The sequence below is a fragment of the Anomaloglossus baeobatrachus genome, chromosome 3 (assembly GCF_048569485.1).
Source record: "Anomaloglossus baeobatrachus isolate aAnoBae1 chromosome 3, aAnoBae1.hap1, whole genome shotgun sequence".
Lineage (NCBI taxonomy): Eukaryota > Metazoa > Chordata > Amphibia > Anura > Aromobatidae > Anomaloglossus > Anomaloglossus baeobatrachus.
This window is the reverse complement of record NC_134355.1, coordinates 123709371-123727741: the sequence shown is the minus strand read 5'-3', so window position 1 is coordinate 123727741 and position 18371 is coordinate 123709371. Positions and strand designations below refer to the sequence as shown.

Here is an 18371-nt window from a genome sequence, read left to right as displayed (position 1 = left end):
GGTAGGTGATCAGAGGTTCCTATTTGTTGAGAGATTCTAAATACAAAAATGTGTTCACCAAACCATCTTTAAATGATAAAATCCTGGCTGCCTTCCGCCACGAGTATGAAAAGCTTAAGGCAAGACATCAAAGGGAGCTGCATAAATCTATTGCCACATGTCACTGACACAGATTCGATCCGCACTTTAATGAATAATTGGGGTACGTAGCTACAAGGTCACTTACAGCTTAATTCTTCAGACGACGTTGTATAGCACTGGAAATCAACACAACTTGCATGTGTCTCCATCTTGTGGAAGGAGGATGGTGGTTTTTGTTTTTTTATACATTTTTTTTGCTTCTTCATGAACCAATTGAGCTTCACATTAGTAACATTTGGGCTGGGGCTTCATTGGTGACTTAGATCGAGACATATGTCATGGAGGCAAAATGGTCTAGGTGTCGCTGCAACATTGCAAGTGAATGGGTTCACAGTGAATGCAAATCACGAAAAATCCAACACGGTTGGATTTCTTGAAGAATGCTCATGCAACCTCAAGTTAAGGTGCGATGTAGAGGCTACAACAAGCCACTTAAACCATGTGACAGGTCTGACAGATACTGTGTAGCCCAAGCCTGAATGTGTGGCTCGATGTTGTAGTGTAATAACAATAGACTATAATAAATTACATTCCATAACCTGAAATTCGGTACTAGGTTTATTGAAGGACGAGTCCCACAAGCATGAAGGTGGAGTTAACGTGCAAATCTTTAGTTAGAAATACAGTACTTTGAAATCACACACACAAATGCTAAAACAACAGCGTTTTTACAAAGACAAACACATGGAATATAATGCTTCACACAAAGCTTGCTCCTCCTCTCCCACGTAATGTGAGGTTGTGTGGAGAGCGTGGATATGACTTCCACTTACAGATGCATCATTGTGGCATCGGGACGTGTTTACTCTGTGTGTTCCTAGAACTACGCTTGGGTGCGGGGTAGTCCCTTCTATTACAGTACTTAAAACTTTGCCAGGGCTTCTGCAGTGGCGTATATCTCACAACAACAGTAGTCTATGGACCCCTACCACTGAGGGGGCTTCACCAATAACATGTAGGCTTTTCTCTGCTTTTATAGCCTAAGATATTATCTTTTCTAGAAGTCCTAATTCTAAAATGTAAGCCTCTCGATCTGCAATTCTCAAGGTGTTTATACACTAATATTAGAAAAAAGAAATAAAACAGTTGTGATAAAAACCATAAAACAATGAGAAACTTGTAAATGTGAAATGCAGGTTACGTCTGTGCTTCTGATTTGATCATACAGGGCAAATAAACTACGTAAAATGATCATGTGTAAATGGCTACCGATACATTGCATTAATATCTGTGGAGTACAGTGGTTTGTTCATAGATGGATTTGCTGCCGCGCTCCATGTTGAGCAGCAGAACACGGAGACAGTGACTGTTATCTACGCCCGTTGGGATCCGCTCCTGCTCTATGATATCCTATTATATGAAGGCAAAGCCAGTGACTTCCAATTGGAATAAATACCAGGTTATAATATTGAGAGTTGGAATAGGACAACACAATCAGTTTTGTTTCCCCCAAAGACAAGACCATGCTCTGATGGGAAAGCGATCACAACTGGTGAACACACACGAATCCTGAGCCAACCAAACTACCAGCAGAAATGGCGGCACATGCATCTCCACAGAGCTACTCCCGGGGTATGTTGGGTGGAGGAATCTTCACAGCGGAGGGTTCCACCCCCCAGATTTCAGTGGCATATTCACTAATTGTCCTGTCGCTAGAAAACTTGCCAGAGCAAGCGATGTTTTTGATTACTTTTTTGGTCCATTCCCTGAGGTTCTGCAAAAAGAAAATTTAATGTCAATGTACAGTGAATTAATGAGTAGAATACAGCAAGTGGCTATAGACTTTACCTATGTCTTACCATGTATAATTGGTCCACTTTCTCCTGGCATTTAATATAGGCCTCGTAGTCTGCAAATACCTTGAACCTAGCAAAAGAAATATATATATTTATATTATAGTATATTTATTTTTATTAGTGAATCGAAAGCGATTATGGCAACAAAATAGGAAAGGGTTCTTTTCAGTTAGAGCAGTCAGACTATGTAATGCCTATGTAACTATACAATGATCAGATCATAGTAGCCTGATGTACATAGGGCTCAGCTGTTCTTCACAATACAACTGCTGATGCCAAATGATAAGGGCACACAGAAGGCCTCTTTACACAGGTCAACAATGATCTGAATGAGTGTTTGTAGGATTGCTCGTTTCCGATCGTAGGTCATGGAAAATGTGGCAGCAGCAAAGCTCGTTAATTTAACTGCTTATTTGAACCCCCAAATCCCTAAATAGGGAATGTCCTAATGACTATATGCAAACGGTGTGCAGATCTAGTGACTATATTAATAATTGCTCATTCCCATATGTTGCTGTATAAAAGTCTTAAAGAGGTGCTAATTGACTAAGATTATATATTCCAAAAATTACCAATACTAAGGCAATGATGACCAATACCTATCCAAGTATCATTAGTGGTCATCCAGCGGTCACTGCACTGTGTTTGGAGATGTGGTGTTCCATCTCTGCACACTGCGATCCTCGGTCAGCCGGGAAACCAGGTAACAGCTGAAAGGTGCAGGGTCTGCGTGTCAGACCCCCACCAGTCTGCTACTACTATCATAGTCCTGGAGAAGCCCTTTTAGTATTACCTAAAGGTACTATACATTGAGCAGTGAGATACCGCTGAGCATGACTGCGGGTTACTACCCTCCCTTTGTAAACCAGCAGTGATGAGAGGACTTAAAGTACCTTTCTAATTTATTTCTCATTGTAATTTTTCTTCCTTGTACATTGATTTCTCCCGTCTTTTAACACAGGCCCTTCCATCCAGTAGATTTGGTGCTGCATTTCGACAGGGCCAGGTTTATTAAAGAGGTTGTCTACTACTTTAACACTGATGACCTATCCTTAGGATAGGCCATCAATGTCTGATTATGAGAAAGCCGCGGAGACACCATCACATGTTTCTCAACGCTGGCAGGAAACTAGCCAGGTCTTTCACCGGGAAGGAACAACCACGGGAAGGGCAGTCTCCAGTCAAGGAGACCACCTATACCAAACATGGTATCCATCCACAGACAGCCGTTTCGGGGTATTTGCCCCTCATCAGTGTGGAGTAGGAATCTGGCTAGGGGGGCAATGCCTAGTAAAAGACTACCATGTTTGGTATAGGTGGTCTCCTTGACTGGAGACTGCCCTTCCCGTGGTTGTTCCTTCCCGGTGAAAGACCTGGCTAGTTTCCTGCCAGCGTTGAGAAACATGTGATGGTGTCTCCGCGGCTTTCTCATTTGCATACTTCCCAGGGGGCTTTGCTCTAGAATCACTGCGTTGAGAAACACGTGATGGTGTCTCCGCAGTGGATATGTTGATCTCCCTAAGGTCAACAATGCTTGCTTAAGTAGTCTTTTACTAGGCATTGCCCCCCTAGCCAGATTCCTACTCCACACTGATGAGGGGCAAATACCCCGAAACGGCTGTCTGTGGATGGATATCATGTTTGGTATAGGTGGTCTCCTTGACTGGAGACTGCCCTTCCCGTGGTTGTTCCTTCCCGGTGAAAGACCTGGCTAGTTTCCTGCCAGCGTTGAGAAACATGTGATGGTGTCTCCGCGGCTTTCTCATTTGCATACTTCCCAGGGGGCTTTGCTCTAGAATCACTGCGTTGAGAAACACGTGATGGTGTCTCCACAGTGGATATGTTGATCTCCCGAAGGTCAACAATGCTTGATCAATGTCTGATTAGCTGACACCACTACCAATCAGTTGTTTTCAGTGCTGGACGCAGGTGGCTGGAAATGCTCAGTTCCAGAGCTGCCCGTCTTCTAATAGTGGCCACGGCTGGGTACTGCACATCCGAATCTTACTCAGTACTCTGCCGCTATCAGAAGACGGAGCAGCTCTGGCACAGAGCATTTCCGTACTGCCTACTGCCGCTGCTGGGACCGAGACCAGCTGATTGGCGGGGGTGCCAGGTGTAAGACACCGGCTGATCAGACATTGATGGCCTATCCTAAGGATAGGCCATCAATGTTAAAGTAGTGGATAACCTCTTTAATAAACCTGGCCCTGTAGATATGCAGCAGTTGTATTGTGAATACCCGCTAAAGTGACAAGTTTAAGATTTCAAAGGCACACTGCAGCTCAGATTACGCAGTGTAAGGCTTCTTTCACATGTCAGTGATTCTGGTACGTATGTTGCAGTTTTTATACGTACCAGAATCACGGACATACGCAGACCCATTAAAATCAATGGGTCTGTGCGCACATCAGTGATTTTTCACTGACCGTGTGTCTGTGCGGTGTACATGCGTGTCCATGTGCTCCACACGGGAGACATGTCCATTTTTTTCTAGCATCACTGATATCCCACGGACCACACTATGGTGTGATCTGTGAAACACGTACCAGAAAAACACGTACATTGAAAATAAAATTATTTTATACTTTCTTTCTCCAGCGACGCTGTCTCCGGCCTCTGCTGGCTGCTGCTTCGGAGCCGGCTAATTACTGTCATGCATATTCAGTTATGCACGACACCGAGACCCGGAAGAAGCTGCAGAAGTGAGAGACAGCGGCGGCCGGAGGCAGCATTGGGGAGAGTTCAGCACCACGGACAGCAGGAGCGGGGACAGGTGAGTTTATCTCCATGTGCAATCACATCAGTGAAAAATGTTTGTTTTTCACAGACGTGTGAAACAGGCCTAATATAGCAGAGTGTACATTATTTACAGTATTATATATACTAGAAGGTGGCCCGATTCTACGCATCGGGTATTCTAGAATTTACGTATTGTGTAGTTCATGTATGATTTTTGTTATATATATAGATGTTGTTGTGTGTACTTACCAAGTGTTTGTGTAGGGGCTGTACATGTACTGGGTGTTGTCTGGGTGTGGTGGGGGGTGAGAGCGGTGTTGTATGTGTGTTGCGTTGTTTGTGGAGCGTTGTGTGTCTGTAGCGTTGTGTGTGTGTGTTGCGCGGTTTGTGTGTGTGTGGTGTGTTTTGGGGGAGGTATGTTTTGTGCAATGTGTGTGTTGTGTGGTATGTGCGTATATTTATGTATGCCGCGGTGTTTGTGTGTTGGGTGTGTGTGCAGCGTTGTCTGTGTGTGTGGGTGTCTGTCTAGGGCGGTGTTTGTGGTTCCCAGTGTGTGTGTGTGTTGTGCAGTGCGCGTGTGTGTGTGTGTGTGTTGGGGGAGGTGTGCACCTCCCATCGTGCTCCATCCCCCATGCTGCGCACCCCCCATCGTGCTCCATCCCCCATGCTGCGCACTCCCAAACGTGCTCCATCCGCCATGCTGCGCACTCCCAAACGTGGTCCATCCGCCATGCTGCGCGCTCCCAAACGTGCTCCATCCGCCATACTGTGCGCTCCCCATCGTGCTGCATCCCCCATGCTGCGCGCTCCCAAACGTGCTGCATCCCCCATGCTGCGCACTCCCAAACGTGCTGCATCCCCCATGCTGCGCACTCCCAAACGTGCTCCATCCGCCATGCTGCGCACTCCCAAACGTGCTCCATCCGCCATGCTGCGCACTCCCAAACGTGCTCCATCCGCCATGCTGCGCACTCCCAAACGTGCTCCATCCCCCATGCTGCGCACTCCCAAACGTGGTCCATCCGCCATGCTGCGCACTCCCAAACGTGGTCCATCCGCCATGCTGCGCACTCCCAAACGTGCTCCATCCCTCATGCTGCACCAGCATCAGCCTCTCTGCCCGCAGCATCAGCCTCTCTGCCCGCAGCATCAGCCTCTCTGCCCGCAGCATCAGCCTCTCTGCCCGCAGCATCAGCCTCTCTGCCCGCAGCATCAGCCTCTCTGCCCGCAGCATCAGCCTCTCTGCCCGCAGCATCAGCCTCTCTGCCCGCAGCATCAGCCTCTCTCCTCCCAGCATCAGCCTCTCTCCTCCCAGCATCAGCCTCTCTCCTCCCAGCCTACCCCAGCCTCAGCCTCCCCCAGTATCAGCCTCTCTTCTCTCAGCCTCCCCCTCCCAACCTTCCCCAGGATCAACCTCTCTCCTCCCAGCCTCCTCCAGCACGCCGTGCTCCTCTGCCGACACAGATCCGATCGCACACACACACACACACACACACACACACACACACACACACACACACACCGATCGCATACATTCACACACACCCGATCGCATACACTCACGCACACACACATTGACGATATTGCACATACGCGCTCACACTCACAACATCCGGAGATACCACATGCTTCTGGCCATGTGATCCTCCGGCAGGTCCTGGAAGCTCACTGCACAGTATCGCCGCCGAGAAGCAAGCGATATCCCAGGATGTTGTGAGTGTGTGGATGCGATGTGATGTGTGTGTGAGGTGTGTGTGAGAGTGAGTGTGATCTGATGTGTGTGTGTGTGTGTGTGTGTGTGTCTGTTGTTATGTGTGTGCGTGTGTGTGTGTTGTTATGTGCATGCGTGTGTGTATGTTCCGCCGCTGCAGGACCTTGATGCGCTGGTAACTATGCTACCATGGTTACCAGCGTATCCCGTCCCCCGCTCGCACGGGAGCCCACACCAGCATACGGCGGCAACCCCAGCAATGCGAGGGTATGTGTCGGCTGGGTTGGCGGCGTACGCTCATGTGGGCTCCCGGGGGTACAGTACTCACCTGGGAGTCGTGGCTCCGTGTCGGTCGGTTCGGGGAATGCGTGCGGGGGGCGGGGCCAGAGCGAGCGTGCATTGCGTGAGGGGGGCGGGGCGTGGGCGAGTTGCCTGGGCGAGCGGCCAATCCGTGCGGGGGGGGCGGGGCCATGGCGAGCCCAGCGGCCAATCAGCTTTGTGTCACCGTAAGGACACAATTTTGGAGCAAGACAGACAGACAGACAGACAGAATAAGGCAATTATATATATATATATATATATATATATATATATATATATATATATATATATATATATATATATATATATATATATATATATATATATATATATAGACACATTATACACACACATATATCTATATCTAATATATATATATATATATATATATTATATATCCCATGCACTTTGCAGGCGCAATAAGAAACTGCGTTTTTTGCAGGGCAAAAATACACAGCATCAAAAACTCCCCTGACAAAGTATTCGGCCTGACCAATTAAACGTTTGTGCATTACTTATTCTCTTTTCTTTCTTACAAGGTTTGACTTTTCTTCTTCCTACTTACCTGTCATGGTGCATCAGCATATTCACCACATCCTTAAACAGGTCTGGTTCTCTAGGGGAAAAGCGTCCATCTCTGATCTGACTGATCACCTCTCGAAGCTCGGGAATTCTGTCATAGTAATCCTTAGCATTGTATCTACAAGAGAAAGAAAAGAAAGTTTCTTTAGTGGAATAACTAAGAATTGTCAGCATTTGACCAGGATACTGGTTAAATACAGTAAATTATGGCTGCATTCACACCGCCAGGTGGTGTACCATGCAGTAAAATCCACATGAGCTTTATCTCTAGTTGTTATATGTCTGGCAACTTGTGCAGATAAAATATATTGAAACTAATTGTAACTAGAAAGTGCAGCTGTGTGCGCTGAACTGTTACGAGGGGGACCCGGGGAAGCGTGCCAAGATGGGAAATGGACTGCTTCCGCCGGTCAAGGTCCACTGTGCAGTGTAAGGGACCGCCGCTATGGTGGGTGAAGAGTGAGCGGGTTGCTGCTAGCGATCGTCTGGAATGTCACAGACGATCTATGTACACCGATCTGCCCTAACCCGTGAGGGTTGTATGGCACAGATCTCACGTCTCGGTGTACCTGTTGCACGGGGAAGCACAGAGGTGCCCACGCACGTGTGCCAGTGGAAGTCACGAGAATATGGCACGAGGGTAGCACAGAGGTGCCCACGCACGTTTGCTTTCAATAAGCAGGTGAGTCCAATGGAGACTTGAGGAGCTCACCTGGGACAGGAACACGGCCTGTTGACGGGGGTACTGCCGGAGCAGCAAGGCAGGAACACGGCCTGCAAACAAGGTACTGCCGGAGCAGCAAGGGCCAAGCCCACAAGAGACAGTAATGCCTGAGCAGTGGCGTGGCAGCACGCTGCCAGACATCCAAACATAGAAGGACAGTCGCGCGCCGCCATGATGGCAGGGGGAGCTTTTAAGGAGGTGCAGCTCCACCCGAGGGCGGGCGCGAGGCGGAGATGACGGACTTGACCCAATCAGGGTCCACGACGTCCCAGCCTGGCCAGTCAGGATTGACCACGTCACCAGCCTTGTCATCAAGCCGTGTGACGTCAGTGAGCGAATCAGGACCCACCACGCATTGCACATGCTCACCCTCCTGCCTCTGGGAAATAGAGGCGGGATCCTCGGTCTCACAATGTGCAGAGATAACGGGAATCTCACTGCTTCCCTGAGCAGTAAACCTCTGCACATTGCGCAGCCTCGCAGACCTTCGGGGCCGCTGAGCAGGAGAGTCTGCGGCAGGCCAGGAATGGGAGACCGCTTCACTCCTTGTAACAGGAGAACCACTAGGTGTCACCCTTCTGCTGCCTCTCTGAGAAGGTATCTCCTGCACACTGCGCAGTCTGGCAGACCTTCGGCGCTGCTGAGCAGGAGTGCTCGTGGCAGGCAAGGAATGGGAGACTGCCTCAATCCTTGCCTCAGGAGAGCCACGAGATGTAACATTACCCCCCCGTCTAGGCCCCCCCCCCTGTCCGTGCTCGAAGGCCGCTATCAAACCCGGGGTGCGGATATGATCCTCCAACTCCCAGGATCTATGCTCCGGACCACGGCCGGCCCACTCCACGAGGTAGTACCTCTTGCCCTGTATGGCTTTTGTCTCCACAAGTTTTGCCACCTCAGGGTCGTCGGACGGGGAGTCGGTTTGAGCCGGCAGGGACCCCGAGAATTTATTAAGTCGTACGGGTTTCAGGAGGGACACGTGAAAGGTGTTGGCTATAGCCCAGCGTGGAGGGAGCTGGAGTCGGTATGCCACTGGGTTTACCTGCTGTAGTACTTTAAACGGACCCAGATACCTAGGGGCGAATTTGGCTGCCTGTACCCGTAGGTTAACATTCTTAGAGGACAGCCATACTAGGTCACCAGGCGCGAAGGATGGTGCAGGGCGGCGGCGAACATCAGCCGTTGTCACCATCCGGTCTTTAGCCCTTTTAAGAGCCTCTTGGGTGTCATCCCAGATCTCCCGGGCCTTGGTAGCCCAATCCTCCACTCTAGTATCGGGTGACGTAATGGGCATCGGAACCGGGATTCTGGGATGTTGTCCGTTATTGAGTAGGAACGGAGTCTGGCCAGAGGATTCATGGACCGAATTGTTAATGGCAAATTCGGCCCAAGGAAGGAGGTTAGCCCAGTTGTCGTGGTGCGCGGATATAAAATGGCGGAGGTAAGTTACCAAGGTCTGATTAGTCCTCTCCACTAGTCCATTGGTCTCGGGATGGTATGCGGAGGAGATGTTCAGCTCTATCTGCAGGAGCTTACAGAGCTCTCTCCAGAAGCGAGACGCGAACTGGGGACCCCGGTCGCTCACCACCTTGTCAGGCATGCCATGCAACCTAAATACATGCCGAATGAACAAGGTGGCGAGAGCACGTGACGTCGGGAGTCGTGGGAGAGGCACCAAGTGGACCATTTTAGAGAAGTGGTCCGTGATGACCCATACGACCCTGTGCCCTGCTGATTTGGGCAGATCTCCCAGGAAGTCCATCCCTACCACTTCCCAGGGACGATCCGGCACTGGCAGTGGGTGAAGAAGACCTGCCGGTCTCTGCCGGGACGGCTTATTCCGAGCACACGACATACAGGCTCCCACATATTCCTGTATGTCCTGGGGTAGTCTCGGCCACCAATAATGCCTAGTCACCAGGTCTCTGGTCCTTTTGACCCCGAAGTGACCCCCGACCTTGGAGGCATGGGCCCACGATAGCACCTCGTTCCGTAGTTCAGGGGGAACGAGGGTTTTGCCAGGTGGCACCTGGTCCAAAGAAGTGGGAGTGACCATCCTCAAGCTGTCCGGGGGTAGTATAAGACGAGGCTCCTCCTCGTCCTCCTCCAACACAACCATACAACGTGACAAGGCATCGGCCCGTACGTTCTTCTCACCGGCCAGGTGGCGGATAATAAAGCGGAACCGGGAGAAGAATAAAGACCAACGGGCCTGCCTTGGGTTCAGGCGTTGTGCTGTCTGGAGGTATGTGAGGTTTTTGTGGTCAGAAAAAACCTCAAATGGATGCTTCGCACCCTCCAGGAGATGCCGCCATTCCTGGAATGCTAGTTTCATCGCCAGTAACTCCCTATCCCCTATGGAGTAGTTCCTCTCGGCCGGAGAAAAGGTCTTGGAGAAAAAGAAACACGGATGTTTCCTTCCTCGTTCGTTTTTCTGGTACAGGACTGCACCTGCACCGACCGAAGAGGCGTCTACCTCCAGTAGGAAGGGTTTGGAGATGTCTGGACGATGAAGGATGGGAGCTCTGGAGAAGTGAGTTTTGAGAGTGTGAAATGCCTCTACCGTTTCCCGTGTCCATGCTTTGGGATTAGCGCCCTTGCGGGTAAGGGCAATGATGGGTGCTGCCACCGTCGAGAAGTTGGGAATGAACTGGCGATAATAATTGATAAACCCCAAGAATCGCTGGATCGCCTTCAGCGAGCGGGGCTCAGGCCAGTTCATCACTGTCTCCAACTTCCCCGGATCCATTGCTAACCCCTGACTGGACACTATGTACCCCAGGAACGGCAAGGATTCCTGTTCAAAAACGCACTTTTCCAGCTTAGCATATAACGAATGGGTGCGGAGCCTCTTAAGTACTCGGATGACATCCCTCCGATGGGTGGTAAGATCGGGGGAGAAGATAAGAATGTCATCCAGGTATGCAACCACGGAAAGATACAAATCCCGGAAAATGTCATTCACAAAGTCTTGAAATACGGCGGGGGCATTGCAGAGTCCGAAGGGCATTACTAGATACTCGTATACTCGTAGTGACCGTCCCTGGTGTTAAAGGCGGTCTTCCACTCATCGCCCTTTCGGACTCGCACTAGATTATACGCCCCGCGTAGATCCAGCTTTGTGAAGACCTTTGCCCCGCGGAATCGATCAAATAGCTCAGTAATGAGGGGCAAAGGGTATTTGTTCTTGATTGTGATTGCATTTAATCCCCTGTAATCGATACAGGGGCGCAGATCCCCTTCCTTCTTCTGCACAAAAAAGAACCCTGCACCAGCCGGTGAAATAGACTTGCGAATGAACCCCTTCGCCAGGCTGTCCTGAATATATTTGGACATAGCCTCCGTCTCTGGAGCAGAGAGTGGATACACTCTGCCCCTAGGGGGCTCGGAGCCTGGCTTCAGGTCTATTCGGCAATCATATGGCCGGTGGGGAGGAAGAGTATCTGCGGCCCTTTTGGAAAAGACATCCCTGTAGGCCTCATAAGGTGTCGGTAAACCCGGCCCCTCAGTATTCCCTGAGGACCCAACCGACCTAATGGTAGCGGGTGGTTCGGTAGTCACAAGGTGCTCTCTACAGGATCCTGCCCAGGATGAGATCTCCCCTGTTGCCCAGTTGAGTATAGGAGCATGCTGTCTCAACCAGGGAAGGCCCAGTAGGATCTCATCCGTCCCCCTGGAAGCACCAGGAAGGACACCTGCTCATGGTGTCCCGGTGGTACATCCATCCTGAGAGGGATGGTGATCTGGGTGATAGGATCGAGTAGTATGGACCCGTCGACTACCCGGACCCTGAGTGGCTTGGGCAACAGAACCAGGGGAACTGAGTATCGGGTTGCCAGGGAGGTCGAGATGAAATTGCCTTCAGCGCCTGAGTCCAAGCAAGTCAGGGCAGAGAAGAGAGTAGTGCCGAACTGCAACTGGGCGCTGATAGTCAACCTAGAGGGAGAAGTAGCGTCTAGAGTCCCCCCTCTGATAGAAACTAGACGCTGTCTTTTCCCGACGGTTTGGGACATCGGGTAGCTATGTGTCCCCTCTGCCCACAGGAAAAGCAGATGACACAAGACCGAGAACCTGGGGCAGAGGAGACCACCTTGGACACCTCCATTGACTCCACGGAGTCGCCTACAGGACTGGCTGGGGGACCTGTCTGATGGAAGACGGGAGTCAGACGCTTTTTAGGCCGAGAAGACGTGGGTGCTGAAGAGACCTCGAGCCTTCGCTCCGCCTGGCGGATGTCTATGCGAGAGGCAACCTGAATCAAGGACTCTAAAGTGGCAGGCACCTCACGTGTGGCCAGTGCGTCTTTGACAAACCCTGCCAGGCCCTCCCAAAACACAGGGACAAGGACCTTATCCGGCCAGTCCAGCTCTGCGGCCAGTGTCCTAAAGTGTACAGCAAAGTCCCCGACTGAAGCAGACCCTTGCCGAAGTCGTAGGAGGCGCAGCGCGGAATCGTGGGTGACTTGAGGCCCGAGGAACACCATTCTCATGGCCCCAAGATAAGCTGCTAAGTTATTCACCACACGATCTCCGCGCTCCCACAACGGCGTGGACCACTTCAGCGCTCTCCCTGTGAGCAGGGACTGGACGAAGGCTACCTTCGCCTTCTCGGTAGCGTAAAGAGTCGCGGACAGCTCTAAGTAGGTGGTAACCTGGTTTATAAAACCACGGCACTCAGAGCTGTTGCCGCTAAAGCGCTCTGGAAGCGCAAGGCGAGGAGACCTTCCGCCCAATAGCACAGCCTGGGTAGCCGCCTGGGTGGCGACTGTCGTCAGAGTAGTCTTATCGGAGGAAGACTGCTCCACTGCTGCCAATCGTGACTCCAACTGCTGCACATAACGCAGCAACTGCTGCTGCTCTTCAGCCATAGCCAGACCTTTGGCGCGACCGTAATGTTACGAGGGGGACCCGGGGAAGCGTGCCAAGATGGGAAATGGACTGCTTCCGCCGGTCAAGGTCCACTGTGCGGTGTAAGGGACCGCCGCTATGGTGGGTGAAGAGTGAGCGGGTTGCTGCTAGCGATCGTCTGGAATGTCACAGACGATCTATGTACACCGATCTGCCCTAACCCGTGAGGGTTGTATGGCACAGATCTCACGTCTCGGTGTACCTGTTGCACGGGGAAGCACAGAGGTGCCCACGCACGTGTGCCAGTGGAAGTCACGAGAATATGGCACGAGGGTAGCACAGAGGTGCCCACGCACGTGTGCTTTCAATAAGCAGGTGAGTCCAATGGAGACTTGAGGAGCTCACCTGGGACAGGAACACGGCCTGTTGACGGGGGTACTGCCGGAGCAGCAAGGCAGGAACACGGCCTGCAAACAAGGTACTGCCGGAGCAGCAAGGGCCAAGCCCACAAGAGACAGTAATGCCTGAGCAGTGGCGTGGCAGCACGCTGCCAGACATCCAAACATAGAAGGACGGTCGCGCGCCGCCATGATGGCAGGGGGAGCTTTTAAGGAGGTGCAGCTCCACCCGAGGGCGGGCGCGAGGCGGAGATGACGGACTTGACCCAATCAGGGTCCACGACGTCCCAGCCTGGCCAGTCAGGATTGACCACGTCACCAGCCTTGTCATCAAGCCGTGTGACGTCAGTGAGCGAATCAGGACCCACCACGCATTGCACATGCTCACCCTCCTGCCTCTGGGAAATAGAGGCGGGATCCTCGGTCTCACAATGTGCAGAGATAACGGGAATCTCACTGCTTCCCTGAGCAGTAAACCTCTGCACATTGCGCAGCCTTTCCTTGCAGTGTCCGGAGTGGTGAGCGTGGTGGCTGGCTTGGTGAGTAGGCATGACTGGCTAAGTGGGCATGGTCCAGCATCTACTGCACGTTATGGTGGAACAGCCGCTTACGCTCACCTCACATCAGCAGAATTTTGCCACAAAACCGGATCCGTCACAAATGTGTTTCAGTTCAATTCATTGCCAATGGAATCACGGCAAGATGTGGTCACATGCGGTTGCGTGCGTCATACACAACCGCATGTGACCGCATCTTGCCGCAATTCCATTGGCAATGAATTGAACTGAAACACATTTGTGACGGATCCGGTTTTGCAGCAAAATACCGCTGATGTGAGGTGAGCCTTAGTGGGGCATGCTCACTCATAGTGTTGGGGAATGGAGTGGGTTGGTGGTCAACGCAAAACGACCGGCTGAAGGGCACTCACTAACCAGGTAGAGTGCGCAACTAACCAACTAAGCCGGTCACACCCACTAACTTCTGGTCCCCAATACTGCAAGTATGCTGGACTGTTCTAGCCCTGGTGCAGGTCCTAGGCGCATGTCATGTCTTGCTGGAAGCACCTCAGTAATAATAATGAATGCTCAGTATTCCAATATAATGATTTTGTAATACTGCTAGGTATCACCAGAATAAAAATGATGTAAAATAATCATGAAATATATTTTCTGGAATAAGCATCCAGTGTTTAGGCCCTCTTCACATGTCAGAATAAAAACAAGTATGTTCATGTGGCACAGTCCGTTTTGACCATCAGTGTTCATTTTTATCACCCATCCATATGTATGTTTTGACAAACATGTGCCATCAGTGTTTTTCCAGTTTGGATATGGAGAATGAAATTAGAAAGCTTCTCCTATACTTTGCAATGTTAAACACATACAGCACATGGATGACACACGGATGCCATCCTTGTCCTGTACATGTTTACATGGACCCATAGGTTTTTTTTGGCCTATGTGATCCGTGCTGATGGAAAAAAAGACATGTCCCCGTGTGAGTCACACGGACACATGGTACATGTGAAAATATAAGACGTGAGCATTATGTGTAGCATCTGTAAAAAAAAACGGTTGCCATAGATACATGTGAAGGGAGCCTTAGACTTATTTATGTTTCACGTAAACACAACTGGAGCCGCTTTGGCCTAATGTCCGTGCCGACATCACTGATTCCTGAATATAAGAGGAATGCACTTTCCATTATGGTGGATCATGAATGTGTTTGCACAGATCGGCCTTCCCTACTGATCAGCACACGTCCAAGGCACTATTTTGCTTGTTCATTGCTAAAATAGAGTGTCACTTCTGCATCCATTTTAGTATTTATCCAAACACATAATTATGACAATCCAAGTACAGATTGCTGCATACAAGCTAAATGCAGCTTCAGCGGTGTCTCATACAATCAAGATACAGTAATATTGCTAGAATACAAACCCTTTCTTGTCCATAGCGTCTACATCCTCCACTCTCATGCCAAAGATAAACAGGTTGTCTTCCCCTGCCTCCTCTGCCATCTCCACATTGGCACCATCCATGGTACCAATGGTAAGTGCTCCGTTCAGCATGAACTTCATATTGCCAGTACCAGAAGCCTCAGTGCCTGCTGTCGAGATCTGCTGAGATAGGTCAGCGGCGGGAATCACTAGGAATAAACAAATTCTATCATTAGTCAATAGATAACGCTACATAGAGATCTCTGCAATCTGCTAAATATTTATTTATTTTAAATCTTTATAAACATCTCACACAATCCAATTCAGAAGCCTCTTTATATGACACCATCCCTTTGTATTCTCAAGTTATTAAATTTAATTAATTAGCTTGAAAATAAGCAAGTTTGCAATTGACTTGCTTTTCCTATCTTCGGTCATTCACTTGCTGTGAGCTTTTATCTTACATAGTCTACAGCTTGTTTCCATGAAACTCAGCCACTAGCTCTTGTCCAGTCCCTCGCCCAGGGTGCACAGTTGTAACATACCAGTGAGCTCTCTCCAGCCTATTGATTTCTATACAGTTGTTCTTATCAGTCTTTAGTTCCCATGGAACAAAGCATAAGGCACTCATTCTTCCTAGTCCTGTACAAATGCCAAATTTTTATGTGTAAATATAATGATAACAGTGTAGACTAAAAACAAACTATAGTTGGTAGAATGTGTTTGTCTGAACTAGTGTTGTTTTTGCAGTCTGACGCACTATAAAAACACCACAAGCAAAAGGGGGACATCTGGGACGCTAAGGGTAGGCCCTATGTCTAGGGAGAAGGGTGAGGAGACACCTCCGGAAAGCACCTCAAGTGGTTACCCGTGCTCCCTAGTGTCCCTATAAGAGGTGTTTCAACCCATTGCCGAGCCGGATACTTAATCTCTCTCTAGCCCTGCAAACACCCTGGTAGGGAAATGGCTGGCAGGTGACACTAGTCCCACCGCTGTACTAATAAACACGGATGGAAGGGAAAGACAGACAGGGGGATTAACAGAAGGACACAAACACCAAACTTCACGGAAGCAGATAGACCCCAAAGTTGCAGATGGATGGGCACAGGAAAATTCCCCACAAGGTCCTTCCACCAGGCTGGCCAGAGTAGAATGATTTCTATCAACAGCAAGGACTGCTGGGAAAACACCACTATTTAAACCTACATGGGCGTGGGCTCAAAGCAGCTAAAGCTGACCTGCACTGCTATGAGCTGCTAGCAACAAAAACTGACATTAACTCATGAGACACCAAAGGAAAGAAAACTTTGTGTAAATGAGGAGTCTAGAGATGAGTGGCTCCAGTCCTAAGGCTATCACTAGTCTCAAAACAGGAGGGAGACGACTGTGAGAGTGTTACAGTAGAACATGTGCTGAGCTTTATAGCTCTGCTAATACTACAGCTCCGCTCACCAGAACTGTCACTCAAGGAGGAGAACTCGCTGTCCCAGAAACTATGAAGTAAGGAAACTACAGAGTTGTGAGCTACTCAAGAGACAACATTAGAATACCCCTTAAAATATTTTGGAAGTATGATGTTGCCTCTTATCTACCCCGTTGTGGTCTTCTCTTTATCTCTTTCCTGTACCAATTTTATTTTCTTTTTCCCTACACGTTCTAGTTATTGTTTTACTTTTTTTTTGCTTTCTTACACCTAATGCAGCAAGCGCAGCAGCTAACATTGTCTTCTGTGCCTGAAACATAGGTATTTATTATTTTTTATAAGCAGACCAATGTTTAATTGACACCATGAAATATTTTCTACTCATTGTATTCTACAGTTACACTTTGCTAGTATTCTCATTCTAAGGCTTTTTACCTGCGTTTCTGCAGCGTTTTGTGCAGCAGCGTTTTCATGCAAAATATCCTGCGTTTTGCGTTTCCATGACAGTCAATGGAAAATGTTGATTTCTAGACCCCACTTTGCGTTTTTAAACGCTGCGTTTAATTTGCATATTTTGTGGCAAAAACCATGCGTTCAAAGAAGCACCATGTCAATTGTTTTTGCCATTTTGGGTGCGTTTTGCTAACACTGAAGTTAATAAAAAATGGCAAAAACCAGGAATCCTGCAAATTCCTGCGTTTTACCTACTTTTCCATTGCAGAAAACATGCGTTTTGGACTACAAAAACGCATGCTTTTTGGACATCAAAATAATGATTTCATATATCCCTTTACACACACATATAGTCCGACAATTAAAAATAAGAAATTTAATAAATTATTGCTATTTTTCCATAAAATATCATATTAGCGCTATAATTTCATTAATCTATTTCCATGATTTGTCCTATAAATATAGATTTGCTTCTTTTTTTCCATTTTTTTCATTCAGTTTGACTATTTAAACTTTACTTAGCAGTGTCTTGATGTTCAAAATGCATCTATCAAAACGCAGGTGGAAACGCAGGTAAAAAGCGCTGAAATTGCATCCAAAATGTGGTAAATACGCATGCGTTTTCAGCGCTAAATTTCTGAAAAAGGCAACTTTGGTCAAATCAATTAAGCCCAAAACGTGCGTTCAAAACTGCAAATAGGTGAACGCAAAATGGGGCCCTAGCCTAAAGGCCGCTTTACACGATATTGTTACCGATATCGTTAGCGTGCGTACCCGCCCCCATCATTTGTGCGTCACGGGCATATTGCTGCCCGTGGCGCACAAAATCGCGCGGACCCGTCACACATACTTATATGCATAGCAACGTCGCTGTGACCGGCGAACCGCCTCCTTTCTAAGGGGGCGGTTCGTTCAGCATCACAGCGACGTCACTAAGCAGCCGCCCAATCAAAGCGGAGGGCCGGAGATAAGCGGGACCAACATCCCACTCCCACCTCCTTCCCTCCTCATTGCCGGTGGCCGCAGGTAAGGTGAGGTTCCTCGTTCCTGCAGTGTCACACACAGCGATGTGTGCTGCCGCAGTACCGACGAACAACATCGTAACTGCAGCAGCAACCATAATTGAGATTAGGGGTGGATGTCACCGATTAGCGATTTTGAACGCTTTTGCAACGATTCAAAATCGCTAATAGGTATCACACGCAACAACATCACTAACACGGCCGGATGTGCGTCACAAAATCCGTGACCCCAACGACATCGCTTTAGCGATGTCGTAGCGTGCAAAGCGGCCTTA

At 49.2% G+C, this 18371-nt stretch overlaps 1 protein-coding gene across 1 annotated transcript in view; it reads right to left on the bottom strand.

The window, feature by feature from the left end:
* Window positions 1-686: 686 nt before the first annotated feature.
* The window catches only part of PYGB (glycogen phosphorylase B), a 153262-nt gene continuing 135577 nt past the window's right edge, over window positions 687-18371 (bottom strand). The window contains exons 17-20 of the mRNA XM_075339420.1: window positions 15200-15407; window positions 7277-7411; window positions 1941-2007; window positions 687-1855 (exon numbers count right to left, since the gene is read on the bottom strand). Coding sequence (XP_075195535.1) covers window positions 1703-1855; window positions 1941-2007; window positions 7277-7411; window positions 15200-15407 — 563 coding nt within the window. The 3' untranslated portion in view covers window positions 687-1702. The remainder of the gene's footprint in view (window positions 1856-1940; window positions 2008-7276; window positions 7412-15199; window positions 15408-18371) is intronic.